Here is a 19,154-nt window from a genome sequence, read left to right as displayed (position 1 = left end):
ACTGTGCTTAAAAACAGTCAACGACCCCAAGACGCTGCCATGTTTGCATTCTTTCTGTTTGCACTGCCTCGATAAACTGGGAACGTTCGCAAGAAGACAACTGCAACCGACGATCAAATGTCCGGTTTGTCTGACTCTCTTTCAAATCCCGGAAGAAGACACGTTCCGTGGTCTTCCCACATCATTTCATCTTAATCGATTGGTAGATATTCTCGCGCTGAAAGATGGAAAGACCGAGGGTCAAAGATGTGATAGCTGCGAAGAGAACAGCGCGGTTACTTCATATTGTTTTATTTGTCAGAACTTTCTGTGCACAGCTTGTTTTGAGGCGCATCAGCGGTTGAAGACTACAAGAGGTCACCGCAATGTTTTGATCGAGAAATTGCAAGTGCAAGACGTCAAAGAGTTAATCCAGCGACCGGTCATGTGTACAGAGAAGTATCATCAAAACGAAGCACTGGAATACTTTTGTCAAGATTGCAAGGTGTGTATTTGCATGAAGTGCGGATTTGTAAATCACAATCGTCACACCCTGGTTGATATTCAACAAGCGGCGGAAGGACGAAAGATCCAGATTACAGAGGTCATAGACAAAGCAAAGGCCCAAGTTGCCGTCGTTGAAAGAAAAATGAACCGACAAATCGAGGTAATGAAGAGAACGACTCACGAAATGGTTACCGCTGGAAATAAAATCACAGCAATTGTGGACGAATTGGTGAGAGCTTTGAGGGAACATGAAACGGCTATGAAGACCAAGCTTGGTCAAATTAATGAAGCACAGCAGAGAGATCACGCAACGCAACTAGAAAATTTTCAATTAGTCGTCTCCCAACTAAAAGGATTTGTTGAATGCGGAGAAGGTGTCTTACAAAGAAACATCGCCTCTGAAATCCTTCAAGCACAGCAAAATGTCACTAGTTGTTTTGAGGAACTCCTGGGCGCATCGGAAACAGAGATCTACAGACCTCGTCACTTCAGTTATATTCCAAATAAAGACACTGAACAAATTGAAAATTGTTTCAGAGGTTCGGGCCCAGGTCAAGTTGTTGCTAGTTTCACTGATCCGTCGCGAACGGTGGCTGAGCTGAAAGACCTCAAAGGCTCAGAAACAGTTATAAAATCAGGGAACGAAACGAACTTTAGAGTCGTAACAAGAGACTCAAACGGAAATCAGGCTTATAATGAAGAAGATGTAGTGACCGTGATGATCCGCTCTCCCACGGGAGAAATTGAGGAGAATAAGCTTGAAGGCTTGAAAGACGGAAGTTACAGCGTGCGCTACAAGCCAGAATGTGTTGGCCAACATGACATGGTAATCGGGGTAAACGGAATGCCGCTGAACGATAGTCCTTGGAGAATTCAGGTAATACCGCATAATTTATATCAACCAGTTTCAAAAGAGTTTAGCGGGCACGCTAAGTTTCGTTTTCCCTGTAGCATTGCGCAAAGTGAAAGGACTGGAAACATTGCTGTGGCTGATTACGAGAACAAGAAAGTTTTGCTGTTTGATTCCGATTTGAAGTATCTAAGAACTGTAGTTGACATGGCTCCAACACGAAAACCAAGATCTCTCGCATTTTCAAAGTTCCATAACGTCATAGTCGTTGCTGAAGCGTCACAGGAGTCATGTAAAATTTCCTTATTTACCGAGGATGGACAGTTCATCAAACATATCAGTGAGCATTTGATAAATCCGTGCAGTGTGTCTGTTAGGAGTGATGGAAACATACTGGTATGTGACTCGGGTGACATATCAGTCAAGGTCCTCTCCCCTGACCACACACAATTGTTGCGGTCCTTCAGAATAAGAAACTACGATGCGTTCCCGTGGTGTGCTGTTTACCACCAGGGACAGTATTTCGTGTCTTATCGCATGGCTCATAGTGTGAAGGTGTTCAGTGAAGAGGGGGTTCCTCTGTATGATATCGGAGAGTTTGAAGGTCCTGCTAGCCTCGCTATCGACAAGTTTGACCAGTTGATCGTGTGCGACGCTGTCAAGAGTAGTGTTCAAATTTTAACACTGGATGGGAAAGTGGTGGGATGGTTAGTTCGTGAATTAGGCATTTGCCCTTGCTCCGTCGCCGTTACTCGGAATGGTGGCGCTCTGGTTTCGGACGTGAACAAAAACCGAATTTATGTTTTTCAATAAGCTTGGAATGACAGGAGAGCAGGAAAAATTTTTTTTTTTAACATTAAGTAGTGTTCCTGTCGATAGCGCCCAGCTAGTCCAATCGATTGGATTCCATAATCGATATACTCGATAAAATTAATCGATTGGTATCGGAAATATTAAGACAATCGAAGGTGTTGTATCGTTTTTATTCATTGATGAACCAATCAATAATAATCGATGAGTTTTTCTAGATTATATGGATTGCTCTCCGATGATCAATTTTCATCGATTGGACCTGCCGGGATTGCGTTATGTAGTTTCTTTCACCGTAGAGAGTATCCTGGTTATTTAGTTACTACAGCTTAGTATCTGATATAAGGAATGATTGGCTAATGATTGGCTAATGCTAGGGCATAATTCTCCTGTAATGCCCACGGGCCGATTACGGGCCCACAAAACCAAAGCAAAAAGTCATAATATACAACTTAATAACCTCGAGCGTTCGGTCTCTATCGTTTACGTTTCCCTCTCTCGCTTTTAGCAGCGAGAAAAAGAAAGATCTTGAAAAAACAAGAGTAGTCTCGGAGAAGACTAGACTAAGAAATAGACTACCGGTGTTTGATTGGTCAGTTAATACAGATGCCGGTAGATAAAGTCAGTTTCAGGGGTGACAGACCAGTACAGTCGTCTGTAATTGACCGTAAGCCAGCCTACTTTGAACCTTGGTGGCAATTTATTATTAGCACCGACGGAAATAAAATATCAGTTAATAAGTTTGTACCATCTTTGCTGATTTTATATTTATTATTGCTTTCAACAATAATATTCGATAATCTGCTTAATAAAATATTTACAATTTCTAATAATACGATGCACAGTGTGAGGTTAACATTTGGAATAATTACAAGGGAACAGAAGATAAGTAAGATGTTTTTAAAATATAATGAAACCACTGAGGTAGTTTACGTCTGTTTCAATGTAAAAATAACGTCGTTTATAATCCAATTAAAATAAATCTTCATACTTAATGCATAAAATAACTTTATGTATTCTATATTAGAGTATATTAAAAGTACTACGATGCTTTTGCAAGGGAACGACAACGTATTTTTCTTGTTGTAGTCGACAGTGTCAATTTTCACAAACTATGGATGTGAACATATAATAGCTTTCAGTTCCTGAGTTGGGTCGTCCTCTACTCTCCAGACCAACTCAGTCCTCTTTGGCCGTGAGAGAGTAGAAACGAGATGAGTACGGATATGCAAAGAATTTTATCGAGGAAAAAAATTTGCGAAGAGGAAGACTCGGTTGCCATGGTGACAGCGCATGGGAAACGCTCTCGTGCGAACCTGCAGTGGTGGGTCAGCTTGCAGTTTTCTTTGCTGGAGTTTCCCGTTTTAGCGAGAGCCTGTAGTTGTCTTCCTCAGAGTTAAACGAAGCGTTCAGAAGGAAATGGCGGACGAATGGACGACTGACAAAGTCGTATTGGATTGAAGCGATCTGGTAAACCCACAACTGTTTCTCCGTGCCTACAAACACAGAAAAAAAGAAAATTTAGAAACGCATCACTGGATTTATAACCCTGAGATCTAAAATTAAATTTTAATGACTGTGGGAAGGTTAAAGTAAATTATCACTGGGGATCCTGGGAAAAACAGGGAAGCCAGGGATCATGACAACGTTTAACTTTTCCAACTTTTCTTCACCGCCCTTTTTCCCTAAGATGAAAGCAAACCTTGATGGGAAGAAAACAAACGTCACCTAAATATGTAAAATACGATACACGAGTGCTTCGATCAGCAACACTGGGGTTTCGGGTAGATAAATATAGCCTGTGAACAGTCCGAACTAACAACTAGTCACAAGACAAAGCCAGTCAAAATCAGCCACTAGCCATAAAATTGTGGTGAAACCTTTGATTTACCTGATTGTAACGCGTGACTGCTGGTGTTCGGCGTGTCCTCCACGAAAGAATTGTTACTCGACGAGAGCTTCACCTGGATATCAGGTGATCTGTCGAGGGGACCTGGGCTGAGCTCAGGGGACAGCCTCCCTCCCTCCTTGACCGATGGACTACTCTGTGATTTGGCCAGATCTTTGAATTTTAAATTGTTCAAGTTCTCTGTGACCGACAGTGTGCTGAGGCTGACCGTGAGCTTTTCCGAAGACGATCCCCGCGACACTCTGCCTTCCTTCACGGACTGACTACTCGGCGTCCGACGAACAAGTCCTTTGAGAAACGAGCGCCGACTCTCGCCCGTTTTAGTCTCCGACAATCGTCTCTTCGGCTTCATCAAAAACGAGATCCCGTTATGATTTGTCGACGTTTCAGAAAGTCTCCTCAGCAGCGGCGGTCTACTGGGCGTGCGCGAGTTACCGCTGGTCGCGTTACGAGGGCTCTCATTGAGCGAACTTGAGCTCGTGATCACAGAATCTGAGCTCGAAGTGAGACCTTTGCGTAGATCTCCATCAGGAATGTCCAACACCTCTGTGCTGCTGTTCCTGCTGCGATTCAACATAACACCACTGTCGTTTATGCTCTGACGATTGTGAAATCTCCACAGTTTGCTTCGTGATGGCGTCCGCTTTACTTTTGCAGTCCGCTTCTCGCTTTTCTCGTGGGTGACATTTTCCTTGTCACGCGGTGACGTTTGCCAGTCTGGTGTCACGTCATTCTCGGTCATGCCGTTACGTTTTGGAGTTTCACCGTTCATTATGGTTCCGTCTGTCCTATCAAGTTTGTCGTTTCGCCCCATCAACGGAGACTGTTTTCCTCCTTTGATTAATTTCTTTCTTTTGCAAGCCAGGTATGTGTGCGTTTGAGCAATTTCAGTCAAGAAATTCCCAAGGAATGGTAAACACGGACCATTTTCCAAACAGGCGGACAGTTCTGAGCGGTACAATGAGAAATTGTCACTTTCTCCCATGAGGATTGACAAGTCGCGAAACTTCCTGTAAACAAATGGACGGTGATAAAGATAAATATGCGTTGAAAAATGATAACCAAAGATAAGACCCAAAATGATAATCTAGACTAGGAACTGCAGCCCTTTCTCACTTCCCTGAACCGCACTGAGCTGTGCCCCTACTCCCTACCCCCCCCCCCCCCCGACCTCAACCCCGCTCCACCGAACAACACGATGGTGTCACAAATTACCTCCTCTCCCCACTCTCCTTAGAAAATAGATTATCAAACGAGAAACGTGGCTTACTTTTTCCTCTTTGAAGGGACTTCTTTCCAGGTCTCTTTCAGTCTGTAGACAGGAGTGGACTGGAGACCAGCCAACAGAGCCTTGAGAGAATTGAAGTTTCCTAAGAGATGACACTTATCAGCAATCTGGAAAGGAAAATGCCGCAAAGAAAACTTCAGAACACGAGAATGACACCAAGATCCGCTTGCTTAGTGATACCACTCAATATTTCTCTTAACATCTCAAAGGGATGAGCACACCTGTAGTATACCAAGGTCCGCATTGGCCGAGTAACAATACTAGAATAACCCAAAAACAAGCTGCATTATAAAACTACGTAACTTAGTCTTAAGTAAAACGCATCTAATTCATTAACGAGGATTCAGCAGCATTTATTTTCCATAACGTGTCGCCAAACAAATACTAACTGGTTCGAAAAATATCCGCTTGCGGGAGGCTTCACTGTACTGTAATCAGTGAAAATGTTGCCCTTGCAGTTGCAATTATATGGTGTAAGGGTAATTCACAGAGTACTAACAAGGGCTGTAAATAGTTTTAAATACCTGGATGACTTTAGAGATCGCTCTGGCTCGTCCACTGGGCGTGTCCTGAGATAAAATTTCAGATGCCGCAAGAAGTGCAACGCGATTGAAAAACTCCACCATCGCCATAACGTTAGGTGAAGTCACGTACTGAAATACAAATAAAAAAATAATTACAAATATTATCAATCAGCACATTGCTTGTGATGCAGAAATAGGTAATTATTATCTTTGTTAGCAGAGAACATTAGCTGAATTAAGCACCCCATCCCTAACACGTGCCAGGGCTAACCTCTAGAAGCGCGCGGGTGCCACAGGCGACTAACTCTTGCCTTTGGGCGAATGGAAATATCTTGCTTTTTTCATACAAGCTTATGTGCTCAAACCCAGGATTTCATGATTAGGAACCTTTGGGCTCCTCGTAATTTTTCTTAGACCACAGCCAAAGTGCCCTCTCCAAAAAGCGTCCTGCCTTAAGCTACCAAAAGTAATTAGCGCCCGGACGCCAAATTGAATCATATAAAGTAAAACAAGATAGATCTTGACGATTCTCCTTTACCTTGTCTTTAGTCATCCAGCCACAGTTTGCCAGCTCCGGCCAAGGTATTCTGATAAACAGTTCTTTGTCAATAAGCGTGATTTCCCGCGCAAATAGCGAGGCGTCAATATCAATCAGGCGCTGAGAGAGGTCTGGGACGTGGGAGTCAACCACGTCCGGGCTCTGAGGAACCTCGCCTGTTGGACTTGAGGCCTGGTTGCTCATGTCCTCCTCTTGGGAACTAGATTTGAAGATCGGTGACAAGATCTTCTTGACGAGCCTTTTCTTTCTCATGCTCCCTTAAATTAAAAAAAAAAAAAAACGTATTTACATAAATCAACAATGGCAAAGTATGGTAGGTTAAGTCTGCATACGAGCCAAGTGGCCAATCAGGCCGGAGCTTATCCCGGTTTCTGTAGCATGAAGTGACAAGGAGTATTTCTATTCCCCCTTGGATGGGATGCTAGTCCATCGCAGGGTCACCTCCAGTATTAAATTCGCCGGTACCCATTTGTACGCCTGGGTGGAAAGAGGCACTGTGAGAGTAAAGTGTCTTGCCCAAGAACACAACACATTGTTCCCCGGCCAGGGTTCGAACCTTGACCGCTCGATCCGGAGTCGAGCGCACTAACTATGAGGCAAAATTTAAGTCTAACTCAAAAAGCTGGAAAATTATACCTTGATTATGCATAAAAATCAAGATCATATTTATAATAAAATGGCAGTCAATAAACGACAGAAAACCCATCGTGGAACACAATCCGTTTACGAAAACGATTCGTTTAGTTCCAATGCAATTCTTTTGACATATGCTCTCTAAAAATAATTTCAGTAAGAGGGGATTCATCTATAAATTAACAAAACACTACCTGCGCTTGTTTCAGTAAAAACAATCTTGATTAACTCTCAAGAGATATCAAAGTGTTAAAGACCACAGACCCGTGTCATTTGAATTCACCACAAAATTATTTCAAAGTGTCTCCAAAAGACCCAACCAAGAAGCCCCCAGGAGCGGTGCGCGGTCCAAGAACTTCCGACGGTGCTGCAAAAAAATATGTTCTGATTTGCGCCGCCGAAAGATACCGCGAAATAAAAACCTGCTGCCGGCCTTTGTCTAGACGCCACGCTGATCTAGTCTGCTCGAGCCATTTTATAATGGAATCGGCATTGTGAAGATCAAAGGGCTATCGTTATTAACTGAAAAAATATAAATGATGTTGAAGTGATGAACACCTGGCTCGACACTTTTATTAGAAAATAACGAGTGAGACTTGAAAAACCGTCAAACAAAATCACTTTATTTTTGGAGCCCCATTGGAATCAAACGTTCGGGTTCTAATGAAAAAAAATATTTCGCCAATTTAAGTGGTCGTTCTAATCTACTCGCCAACGAAAAAAACAAATTTAAAATAATCCTATTGATTTGAGCGGTGCCGGTATATCTTTTCGGTGGGCAGTTTCCTTTCGAATTACATAAGAATTCAAATTTCACAGAAAACGCACGCGATTTTGCAATGAAAGTTCTTTTTAACGTCTTAGTTAAATTCCCGTCTGCAATAGTGATTAACGTACAGATTCCCCTTGCTCAGTAACAATAAAACTGAGGGGTCGGGTGAGAGAAATTATTGTCCGACTTAAAAACCAGATTTTCACACGAAAGAAAATTACGGCAAATGACTGCAAACGGTGAGAAGATTATCTCCACATACCTCGGTTGAAATAACCTACGAAACAAAACATTTTCATCGTTTGTCCCCAACGCTGTTTCACGCAAGAAGTAGCTAGAGTAGTTTGATGTAGCAACGAACCGCTCGGCGTTTTCACAAAATTACTAATAAAAAATTGGAAAACAACGCGATGTCCAAATAAGACCAAACAAAGTTCTCACACCTTAATTGCTTGCTGCCACGCAAACGTCACGCGCTTTGCGAGCTGAAGCAGAGCTGTGTCACGTTATGTCAAATGCATCACTTTTCGAGCGTGACAAGGTTGCGTGCCCGAAAGCTCTACAGAACATTCGCGTGATTTTTGATAAATTTACAATATTGTAATGAGGAACGCTGTCAGTGATTTCGCTCCACGCTAAGCTGGGTTCGTGAAAATTTTTATTTTAGTTCGAAAAATCTTGAAAACAGTTTTTCGCTCCAACGGGTACAAAGCAAAATATTGCAAAGGCGAGTTGGAACACGGCAAATTTCTAGCAAAAAGATCACGAAACAACACATTTAAAGCGAAAAAAAAAAATTGTGCTCCGAAAGTTAGAAATACAACCCCAAAAGAAAGTCTCGATACTAATACCTGATTTGAATTCAACAAGAATAAACATAATTGCTGTATGAAAAAAAAAAAACGTTTCAAGAGACCAAACATTTGACAAATATACTTACTACGATGACGGAGAGTTATATGCCGTGGAACCGGCACAACCAGAACATGCATTGAAGAAAGAGATGTCCTTGAGTTTTACAAAGTGCTTGCTGTTTACTTCGTAGCGAACTAAACATAAGCGACGAAAGGTGGGTAGCAAATCATAAAAGTCGATGCTCCGACTATAATCTAATCCGACTAGAAATTTCTTTAGTCACGAAAAACAAATATCGGATTGTTTTCATGTCAATAAGGTGAATGCGTCAATTCGCCGAACAAAAAGACTTAAATCCTACTGACGGCGCGTAAGTATTATGTTATGAGTGAAAGAACAATATTTTGACGAGACTACGTTAGGAACAAGGGCGTTCCTACTTACAATGGCGAGTAAAACAATGGCAACAGGAATCACGTATAAATCTACAGATTTCTTAAGTCAACACTTAGTCAAACTTCTAAAAACTTATGCTTTCTTTCTGGTGCCTCAATAAACGACAACGAAGATTCCTTTTACAGGCTTTTCGAACGAGTATGTATCAGAAAGTTCGAGAAAACGCTAAATGTGTATGCCAGTGGTTTCGGCGAATCGATTTACGGCATACAAGTTGACGTTTGTTGCTCTACTGCATAAATTGGAATAATTACCATTAAGAACTCAGTCATGCATTAAGCCTGCGGCTAAGAACTGAATGTTTAATGTTGTCATGTCTGGTGCAGGAAAGTTCTCGAGTAAGCTCAAGGTCTAAAACACATGTGCACTTGAGTCATCAATATGGATCTAACGAGAATTTGTAACAAGATTATTGGAAAACAAGAACTCTAAAATGCAGTGTTATCTTCAAACAACAATGTTTCCGGCGGAAGGACGAAGATATAGACATTGAACAGACAATGCAATCTGAGAGAGAGAGATGAGAATGCACCAATAAAGAAGCGAGAAAGAAACATTTGGGCCAAGTTTGGCAAAAGCATTTTTTTGGCAGGTTAAATATGTAGGAAAAATTGCAGTTAAAATTTTACGTGGTTGTAAAATTAATGAAAGGGCATGGCTCAAAAAATGGCATTAAGAACTTGACCACAATAACAGGAAACTAAGAGTATTGCTACCTTCCCCGGAAGGGATGTTAGTCCACTACAGGTTTTTCCCCGCTCCTACTCGCATTCTGTTGAGGCCTCAACAAATCTTTGGCACCTAGTTGTGTTCCTGTGTGACGTACACATGTAAGGCAGACAAGACCTTAGTATCTTGTCCAAGACCAAAACACAGCACAGTGCCCATGTACAGTGCTTGAAACCAGAGCACTGGATCCAGAGTTCACAGCACTAGCCCTTTAGCCATGAACCTCAAAATAACTTATCCAACAGACCTTTCCGCCAAAAAAACTTACCCCCCTCCAAACAGGTTTACAGAGGCATTGGTTTTACATATTTCATGCATAATGCTATAACAAAGCCCTCAAAATATCTTACCACTATAAGAGAAACTTGGTCTTCCTATAGGAGTGGTATCAACTCCAGAAAATTCTAAGACAAATGCAAAATAAAAGATTGAATAAGCAAATACTTCAGTATGCAACCAAAATATGAATATTTGTAATACTAACAGTATGAGGATGGAAACCCCAAAATCAAATTCACATAAATCTTCCTTCACAATGCTCAACAAGTTAATTCAACTGCTAAAATGTGTTCTTGTCTGATAAATTCAAGACCCTCGACACAACAAATGCCATGAACATTTTGCTCTCACATGACACTTGTTTACAAATTAAATTTTCAATAATTATTACACAATTCTCTCAGTTCACAGGTATATACAGATTCAGCAACAGCAAATGGATATAGTGATTGCAAAACAAGTTAGCTAAACTGCTAAAATGTGTTCTTGCCTGATAAATTCAAGCCCTTCAACACAACACAGGCCATGAACATTTTGCTCTACTGAGATACTTGTTTACAAACTAAATTTTCAATAACAATTACACAAATTTCTCAATTCACAGGTATATACAGATTCAGCAACAGCGAATGGATATATCGATTGCAAAACAAAATATTTTATGAGTTTAAAACTCATAGCATGTTTCTGACAATCCCATTCCCAGCTGATAAACAATAACGCATTACAACTTATTTCATCATTGATTCTTTGTTATGCATGCAGTCATGGTGAGTAAATGGTGACATAATTAAAAAATCTTCTAAACACTAAACAGGACCTTACCCATCTTTGACACACACAAAAAAATGATCTTAAAAAATTATATTCCAGCGTATAAACACATCCATCCGGACCACCATCTACGCTCCATAACAAGCCGTTGTGTTGCTATGTTTAGGGCCCTGAGGAAGTTTTAAATCCTGCCTTGGGCTGAAAGGGTCACAGTAAATAAACCCCAAGCACACTCTGACTTCCTTTTTAGTCTCACAAACGTTACAGCTCTTTATTTACCACAAGCTTAAGTGTTACTACTGAAACTAAGGATGAGAATCTTGGCAAAATGTGTGCACTAAGAAACCGCTGCAACTTCCAACTACAAAATGTGAATGACAATTTCTTCAAGAATAACACATTTATCAATCAATGCTGTCACGCAAACACTGGTAACCAAAGTAAAGAAGTCACCATTCTAAGTTTTAACACCATGATTCTCAAAAATAACATTAAAAATACATGGATGAAAGAGAGTAAGGACTGAATAGCTGTTTTGACCAGTAGTAAGCACTGTTTCTAAATTACTTCCATCTATATCTTGCTCATACTTAAACAGAGCTAAAAGGAACTGAAAGATTTATTTAATGGTAGCTTGCTGTGCTTTAACGGAAGGAAAACCCCAGGCTAGGGATTCCAACTTCCTGTATTAGATTACCATATATGATTTTTGGATCTCCCCACAACCAAATCAAATGAACTACCAGTACATCAAATCTTTACTGTTGACTATTCAAATTTCTTTTCTGCTACGAACAAAGCTTGAATCTATAAAATTCAAACAGTATTGAGTTGAAACATCTTGGAATTCACTGAATCGGACTCAAGGGTGAAGGCAAAGATGGAACATATCTATCAACATTGTCAATTAGTTGGGGAATACTGTGTTTATTTATACAGTAATATATTTTGTACATATGACACTTCGGACCTGTACAGACCCACCAAGGCTAAAAGTCCCAAAATAGACATATGTTAGTACACAAACCTACCAGTATGTGGCAAATTTTAAGACCATGAATCAAAATATTACTATGTACGGCCTCATAGAAAAAAAAAAGATTCCCAATCTCAAGTAAGTTATATCATTTCAATTGGCAGAAAATCTGGGTCATCATTGTAAAAAAAGTCAAATTTCTGTTCCTTAGTTTTACCTATTTTTAAAAATTCCAAAGATGTACACTCACATAAAGTCACAAGAAAGTTCAAATTCTTAACTGAGTAACTGACATGCAAATTCTAAGATGCTAATCTGCAGTGAAGCTTGAATTCAGGTAGATAAAAAATGTATTCAATTTATTCCCTTGGGAAGAAACATAAATAATAAATGAAAATAAACGTTTATCTACATCTACCGAGGAATTTAACATTTACACAATAACACAGACAACCTGAAGAAAGGTAACTTCATTTGTACCAGTTGGTGATTTGTGTGCGAGCAACATTTTATATTTATAACTCTTCAATATTTGTCTTGGTATATTTCTTTAGGCAACATAACATCACTGCATGATAAATAATGGGTCAATATGATATTAAACTACAGTTCTCTAGCTTAGTCTGCCACAGCAGGGAGCTACAGTCAGTCATACACATGTGTGACTCTTGTGAAATAACATGATTCTGGAGATCAAAAAAATCCAAGACTCTTCTCATTATCTCATGTATTTACATGTACCCCACAACAAGCAAATCCCTCAATCCAGCTTAACTATTGTCACAAAGCTCTGCACATTCTTGTATAAAACATGGTCGGACATGGTCATAGCACTATCAGTTGGAAACAATGTAGTACATTTGTACAAGAGGAAAGGAAACAATGAAATTCCTCACCTTTGAAATCATTCTCCAGTAGGTTAAAATAAGACAAGGGTATGGAAAAACAGAATGGGTTTGAACCTCTCCTTTCTTTTGCTGAGGATTGTGAAAGCTCTGTGCAGGATCGATTGAGGACATAAGACTTCTTTGATCCACACCACATGTTTGAAATACCCAACTGCTTGGTTTTGAGGATCAAAAAGTCAATGTAGTCTTGATTCAAGAAAGACACCATTCCCAGAAGTTACTAGGTCGAGGAGTGAAAATTATGAAAGTTCACCTCTTAGATGTTAGGAGAAAGGCCTGTGCTATCCGCTCCATGTGTGATATTTGAAACCTGAGGGGTTTAGCTGTCCTTATTTCACAAGATATGTCATGACCTAATATAATTGGTATTTGTATTACTGCTAATGCATTTAGCATTGATTTCACACTGACACCTGACCTGATGTTCATCCATACAATGGAATTGGGTAGCTTTTGCTTCTGTTAAACCTGGTTTCAATTTTGATTTGTTGAAACACAATAAAACACTAATACTGAGTCTGATCAGTGGAACAATGTTTTGACAAGATGAATAGCTTCAGTAAAGCCAATATTTTCTCTTCATTGGCACTTGTGCTTTTAAGGAAAGAACCCCCAGAATGTGTTCTTGCTTCCTGCTTTGTTGATCAGCAGAAGATAAAAACCTCAACAACAAAACAAGATACCCAAAGATATCATTATTGGCATTCTGACAAGCCCCCTCAGACGTAGACTTCTCACGTTCCCGGAGGCATCTGGGATTCCAGTACTGACAGAAATGTCAAAAATTCCAATATCTTGTCACATAAATTTGGACTTAACTCCAGACAAGCACCTTTGATTGGTCAACAGCAAACTGTACATAGTTAAAGGGATATGCACATACCAAGCTAAAGATGTTGTAAAGCAAAAACGTAGCAACTAAAAACTCTCAACAATTTCTTATTACACGCACAAATACTCAACCCTTTCACTCCTAGTACAAGAAGTGTCAAGTTCAAAACAGAAAGAAAACAAATTCAAACTTCATTTTGCAAAAACTTAAAGGAGTCACAATATTTTGAATTAGTTTGGCCATGTACAAAATTACCTCTAGGAAGCCTGAAAATAGAACTTTACTAAGATACATGTAGAAAAATAACAAAGTGATAATAATAAACCATAAATTACGGAGTAAGCTGGATGGAGAAGATTATCACAGATTACAAACAAGGGACTTGACCAATTCAGGCTAAACTTTTCAGGATGCACAAACCGAGACGTAGCTCCTTTAAAATTGGAAAAACAAACATTGCTGGATGAAAGTATGGCTCAGTATCTTTCATTTGAACAACCACACAGTGACGTTTTATGCACAACAGTACAAACTTGCATGTAAAGTTTGAACCACCTTGTGTGGTGCATATTATTGGAAACGATTGTGTCTCCATTCATGTACAGGTAGCATTTTTTTTAATATGGTCACACACTGAGATCTCATCAATTAACAGTTAGAATGCACAGTGAGATTATGAATGGAGGGGATAAAATGAAACTGTCATTATTATGAAACACTGTTACTAAAAAGTAGACAACAATTTTGCATCAGCAATTTACATATGAATACTAGTAGCTTCAAACAAATAATGGTACAGTGCACCAGTTTAAACAGTAAATAATGACTTCAGGTTTTTTCCCAGGTCAAAACACAAATTTGCTTGATGTGAACTTCAATGACAACCACAACAAAATTCATAGCCTTGCTATAAACTGAAAAACGTTGTGAAATGGGTATAAAATCTAAATCTCTCTAGGCCACTGTCTTAAAGAAGGTAACAGAACTCTTGAAGCTGGTGTAGGTTGAAACTTTTGAGCAGTCATCCTGATTAAATGACTCCAGTAAAAGAAATTTAATAAATTTGAATTCGTGCGCTGGAGAGTGCAATCAATTTTCTAAATGCAAGACTGTCTATTGTCACAGAAAATCATGTGTTATCTACAAAATGTCTTTTCAACATGACTACCGTAAGAAGGACTTCATATTCATGAACAAAATTTAATAAATTACAAACTATAACATAGAATGCTTTTAATCAGAACAAAATGAAAACAGGACATGGATTGATCATGGTAAGCTAAGTGGTTTTCAAAATAACAAATCAGTGCAAAACAGGAACTACATACATTAGAAAAATAGTTAATTATTAAAAATGTAAAAAATACATGTAAGACATTAGTTCACAAAGGAAAAAAAATTTACGACTTACTACAACTTCTTGCCCTAAAATTGTTAAAGCTTCCCTTGTTTTTCATGAACACCAAGTTATCAATAATATTATCAAGGGTAAAATTTTCATTTTTGAAGTCTCTCCAACATGGAAAGTAAAATATTTTGCTAGGAGTGACTCAAAGACAGCTTTTGGCACCAAGCTGTGACTGAAAACTAACTTAATGCATCAGAATTCAATAAAGTTAAAAAAATTTCACAGTTACAGACATTGCGATTAACAGTACCTAGTTTAACTTTTTAATAAAAATTAAAAATTGAACTTCAAATAATGGCAAGGTCACAAAAAGCGTTTCTTCATTGTGTAAAAGAAAAAAATTAATTTCATGAAACTAATACTTTATATGTAACTATCCAACCACAAAAATGAAATTTAATGGCAAGAGAAAGTACTTTGCACCATTAGAAAATAAAATTTAAGAAATAGTTTTGACTTTCCATTAAGTTATATACAGGAGCAAACACAAAATTAAAGTTAAGCAGAACATGAAATTCTGTAGTCCTGAACACAACCCATATAAAGTTGAGAGTTTACAAGGCTTTTTTTTTTTTAAAAAAAAAAATCCTTGGAACTTTCACAAAGAGACTCTATAATATGTAACCTGATAGGGACATGGAGAATGTTTTCTATTTCTTTTAGAAATACTGTAAGGAAGAGAAAGAAATCAAAATAATTTGTTTATTGCAATAATCAAATATAATGAATTCCCTTCATACATGTGATCAATACCTCAGCTGTAGTTATCTGAGAATTTTAGGACACACATTCTTACAAGAAAACTAGGGTATTCACTGTCCACAAATGAAAAAAAAAAAGCTATTAAGTTACAGAGCTTGCAGGAAGTATACTGAAAAAAAGTTACTCTAGCAGTGATTCATCCTTGGTTTCTCAAATATCTTTTATAGACTCAACCATAATTTATGCAAACACACTGTAGTGGGGACTGTGTGTACATGTACTTGTACAGTATGTGAAGATGTCTTTTCTTTTATAAACAAAATTCAAAAGGTAGATTCATGTACACTACAAGGGAATGGACTCAAAATTTTATTCATCATCTCAGAAAGAATACTGTGATTGAAGATCGAATTCTCCTCAGTAGAATGATAGACAATCTACAGAAAAAAAGCAAGAACAATTTCACTGCTGATCAATGATGACTTTGCAACTCCTTGCAATTTAAATAAGGTTCATTTTGACACAGTGTCATGAGAATGTCAGGCTAATGTAGGAAAGGCAGTATTGTTTTATTGATGCTTACTACTCTCTGTTAGTTGACAAAAACAGGAAATGACCAGCTGGGTTGCAAGCCTAGAGTAAGTATAACAAAAGCTGCAAGTATTAGCAGTCCAAATTGTTACAAGCAGTCAAGCGTTAACTTAATTAATTAAGGTGCTGTTCAAATACACAATGACCTTGTATGACAAGTTGGACAAGACATTGTCTAATCATCAGGAGCGTAACCTTTTAATTTGCAAAGAATATTAATCTTCTAATAATCCCTATAGTATCAAGAAAAAAAATGATTTCCAAATGCCGAGAGGGAAGATGAAAATATGGCATGCAGCAGCAAATTTTTGATGAATTTTGAGGGAAAGGAAGAAATAAAACTGTAAAAATGTATGCTAAATAAGATCATATACATGTATCCAAACACCGTGACAATTTCAAAATTTCTTTGTTTAAACTTGATGAATTACTAAATTAGTTTGAGAAGTCTTTATGAAGCAAGAAGTTCAGCTACAGTGACAGTATTCAGATTGTAACTTAAGTTATTTTCACTTGGCCCTAGGCTGGTTGAGGGGTTGGGCAAAGGGGATAATTTCCTTTGAATCACATGATGTTTATAACTCTTTCTAGTAGAAATGACTTTGCACCAGACAAGTAAGTCTTTCACTACAGACTACATTTCACTTTCTTCACCAATATATTAATATTCATGATTACCATAGTACCATACTTTCTGTAGCATGTTCTTTGAGCATTTATCTTTTTCATGTCCATTTTGTTTTCTTGAAATGACCAGGACCTCTAATTCTCACAATCCTCATGCTTCAAAAATTATGGTTACAAAGAATGTAAAGAGAATCCACACCTTGATCAGTCACCTATAATTTCACCTACCTTGCTTGCTTTGCATTTGACTTGGCACTGTCCTGTGGTTATCCTTGCTTGATGGGATCCCTGATATTTTATCATGTGTAGCTGAAAAACTATCACTAAAGCCACAACGGCGATTTCCTGCAACGTTTACTCCATTTGGAGTATCTGAATCCAAGACATTTAAGGAACTCCTCTCAGCACTTCTAATATCATTGTCAGTTTCTCTTACTGAATCATCACATTGTGCCATTGGCACCCTTAACTTTGGTCGCTTCTTGTACAAGATTGTCCAGAATCTCTTAATCTTGTCTTTGCGTGGTGCCTGATTGCTGTCACTCAAATCCACGGCCATGTCATCTTTGAAGTCTAGTTGCCTTGCTACGCCTTCCTTGTTTCCCCTCTCCGAGATTGGACGAGTGACATGTGATAGATCAGGTTTTTGAGAAGTAGGCAAGGATTCAGATCTCTTTGCCAACAGTTTGCTTGTTTTGTTTGGACTGAGTGAAGTTTCTGGTGTGTTGGTCTCGTGCACTGTACTTGTCATTTTGTTCTCGTGTGCCTGCTCCTGCTTGCTGTAAAAGAGTGGGGTGTGTGCACCTAATCTTATGCCAGAGTCTGATGGCATGGGTATCCTATTGGCCTCATTGGTCAGGGCCACATTAAGGGAGTGTTTCCGGCGGTACCTGGGCGTGGCCAGGGAATCCCATGGTGGGTCATCCCCTTTACCCCTTCTCACAAAATTAAGATTGGATGGATGTGCTCGCAGGTTTTCAACCCTTTGCTGCAATGTTGCTAAGGTTGTATTTGGTGTATCCTCTCGTTCTAGTAATGCCTCTGAGCTCAGGGCGTGATTTGAGTCATCTGCGCTAGTTTCACCCCTGGTTCTACATCCGTGATTTTTTAGATCAGAATCTACTCGAACATTCTCCAGGTCACCAACGTGTGGCAACGAAGAACAACGAAAAGGTTTCACGAGAGATACGCGAGGATGCGAGTTCGATCGGTACAAGGATCCTGCGTTTAAAACATCCTGTGCGTCGTCGCTCGAACCATTGCTCACTAGCCTGGAAAGCCTGGAAACCGAAGGTCGGTGATGTTGAGTAATGGCTAGTCTGCGGACATTGCTCGGGTTTAGCATTGACATCGACCACATGGATATCGTTCGATCGACGCTCAGAGGAAAAGAGCATTCGGGAATTTGAACGTCTTCGCCATCATTGTCATCGCTACCATCATCGGAGTCGGAGTCGCACTCTATTTCACAAATGCTGTGAGAGGGAATCATGCACCGTCCTTGAGGTTCTTCGACATTGAAACTCCGCAGCCATTTGGGCCAGACTTCTTCTTTCCCACAGAGCTCGTACGTTTTCCACAATGATGTCTCCTTGTTCCATCTAGCTTTGAAAGTAAACGGGCAGCCCTCGCACACCTTGACGCTTACATCTGAGCGACGAAATTTCGTTACAATTTTGCCAGATTCGCACTGAAGCACACGCGCTTCAGAATCTCTGCGGTCCCTCATCTCTTTAACGAAAACAAACTCGTCCGTCAATAAGATATGAACCGTCTTAGAGTAGTGGAGCTGGCTGTTGAGCTCCAGAAATTCACTCTCAATCAAAACTTCGCCCTCTGTGATCGGAAGACTTGTTGGTCCACCAGATAGGCCATGCCGCATTGACCCAATGTTGTTATTCTTCCCGCGACAGTTCGCTTCGACATTCGAAGCCATGTTTCTACCGTCCCGTCCTTCAATTTGATTCAGGGTTTCATTGCGTTATGAAGCGGCGGTCTTGAAACAAAACACACGCCTCTGAAACAGGATAGGTCTTTGATTGTTATCCTAAAGCGACAGTTCATGCCGGGTAAACAGAATGAATGGGTTCGCCGTCCGCCATATTGTTCCGTAGTCCATGTCAATTATTCATATTTATGACGTCAGAGCTCGTCATGAATAATTAATGTCGAATAAAACGCTTGGC

General features: G+C 39.4%; 2 protein-coding genes across 3 annotated transcripts in view; one reads left to right on the top strand and one right to left on the bottom strand.

Annotated features, from left to right (window-relative positions):
* Nucleotides 1–3,210, top strand: part of LOC110044510 (E3 ubiquitin-protein ligase TRIM45-like) — a 3,521-nt gene extending 311 nt beyond the window's left edge. Inside the window, exon 1 of the mRNA XM_020750062.2 lies at nt 1–3,210. This exon is cut by the window's left edge and continues 311 nt beyond it. Within this exon, the coding sequence (XP_020605721.2) occupies nt 1–2,149 (2,149 nt within the window). The 3' untranslated portion in view covers nt 2,150–3,210.
* LOC110044509 (uncharacterized) lies at nt 2,886–19,089 on the bottom strand. Of its 2 annotated transcripts, XM_020750061.2 has the most exons (7): nt 17,197–19,089; nt 10,222–10,275; nt 6,406–6,683; nt 5,868–5,996; nt 5,326–5,450; nt 4,038–5,065; nt 2,886–3,642 (listed from the first exon to the last, which is right to left on the bottom strand). In XM_020750061.2, exons 1-7 carry the CDS (start codon nt 18,902–18,904, stop codon nt 3,476–3,478), a joined length of 3,489 nt encoding a protein of 1,162 aa, XP_020605720.2. In that variant the 5' UTR covers nt 18,905–19,089; the 3' UTR covers nt 2,886–3,475. The 2 variants fall into 2 exon arrangements, with proteins under 2 accessions (XP_020605720.2, XP_089145867.1); XM_089289741.1 differs by lacking the exon at nt 10,222–10,275.
* Nucleotides 19,090–19,154: the final 65 nt, after the last annotated feature.

This window comes from Orbicella faveolata, unplaced genomic scaffold, assembly GCF_042242905.1.
Source record: "Orbicella faveolata isolate gen_17 unplaced genomic scaffold, um_ofav_v1 contig_2, whole genome shotgun sequence".
NCBI lineage: Eukaryota > Metazoa > Cnidaria > Anthozoa > Scleractinia > Merulinidae > Orbicella > Orbicella faveolata.
The sequence above is the reverse complement of the archived record's forward strand: the minus strand, read 5'-3'. Positions and strand labels throughout refer to the sequence as shown.

What these genes read in the sequence shown, in the direction of transcription:
- LOC110044509 (XM_020750061.2), bottom strand. Translation starts at nt 18,904, where the DNA reads ATGGCTTCGAATGTCGAAGCGAACTGTCGCGGGAAGAATAACAACATT. An exon ending in CGATCTCTAAAGTCATCCAG is followed by an intron (nt 5,451 to 5,867) that starts GTATTTAAAACT and finishes TTTCCTTTCCAG; the next exon opens with ATTGCTGATAAGTGTCATCT. An exon ending in GTCCCTTCAAAGAGGAAAAA is followed by an intron (nt 5,066 to 5,325) that starts GTAAGCCACGTT and finishes ATTTGTTTACAG; the next exon opens with GAAGTTTCGCGACTTGTCAA.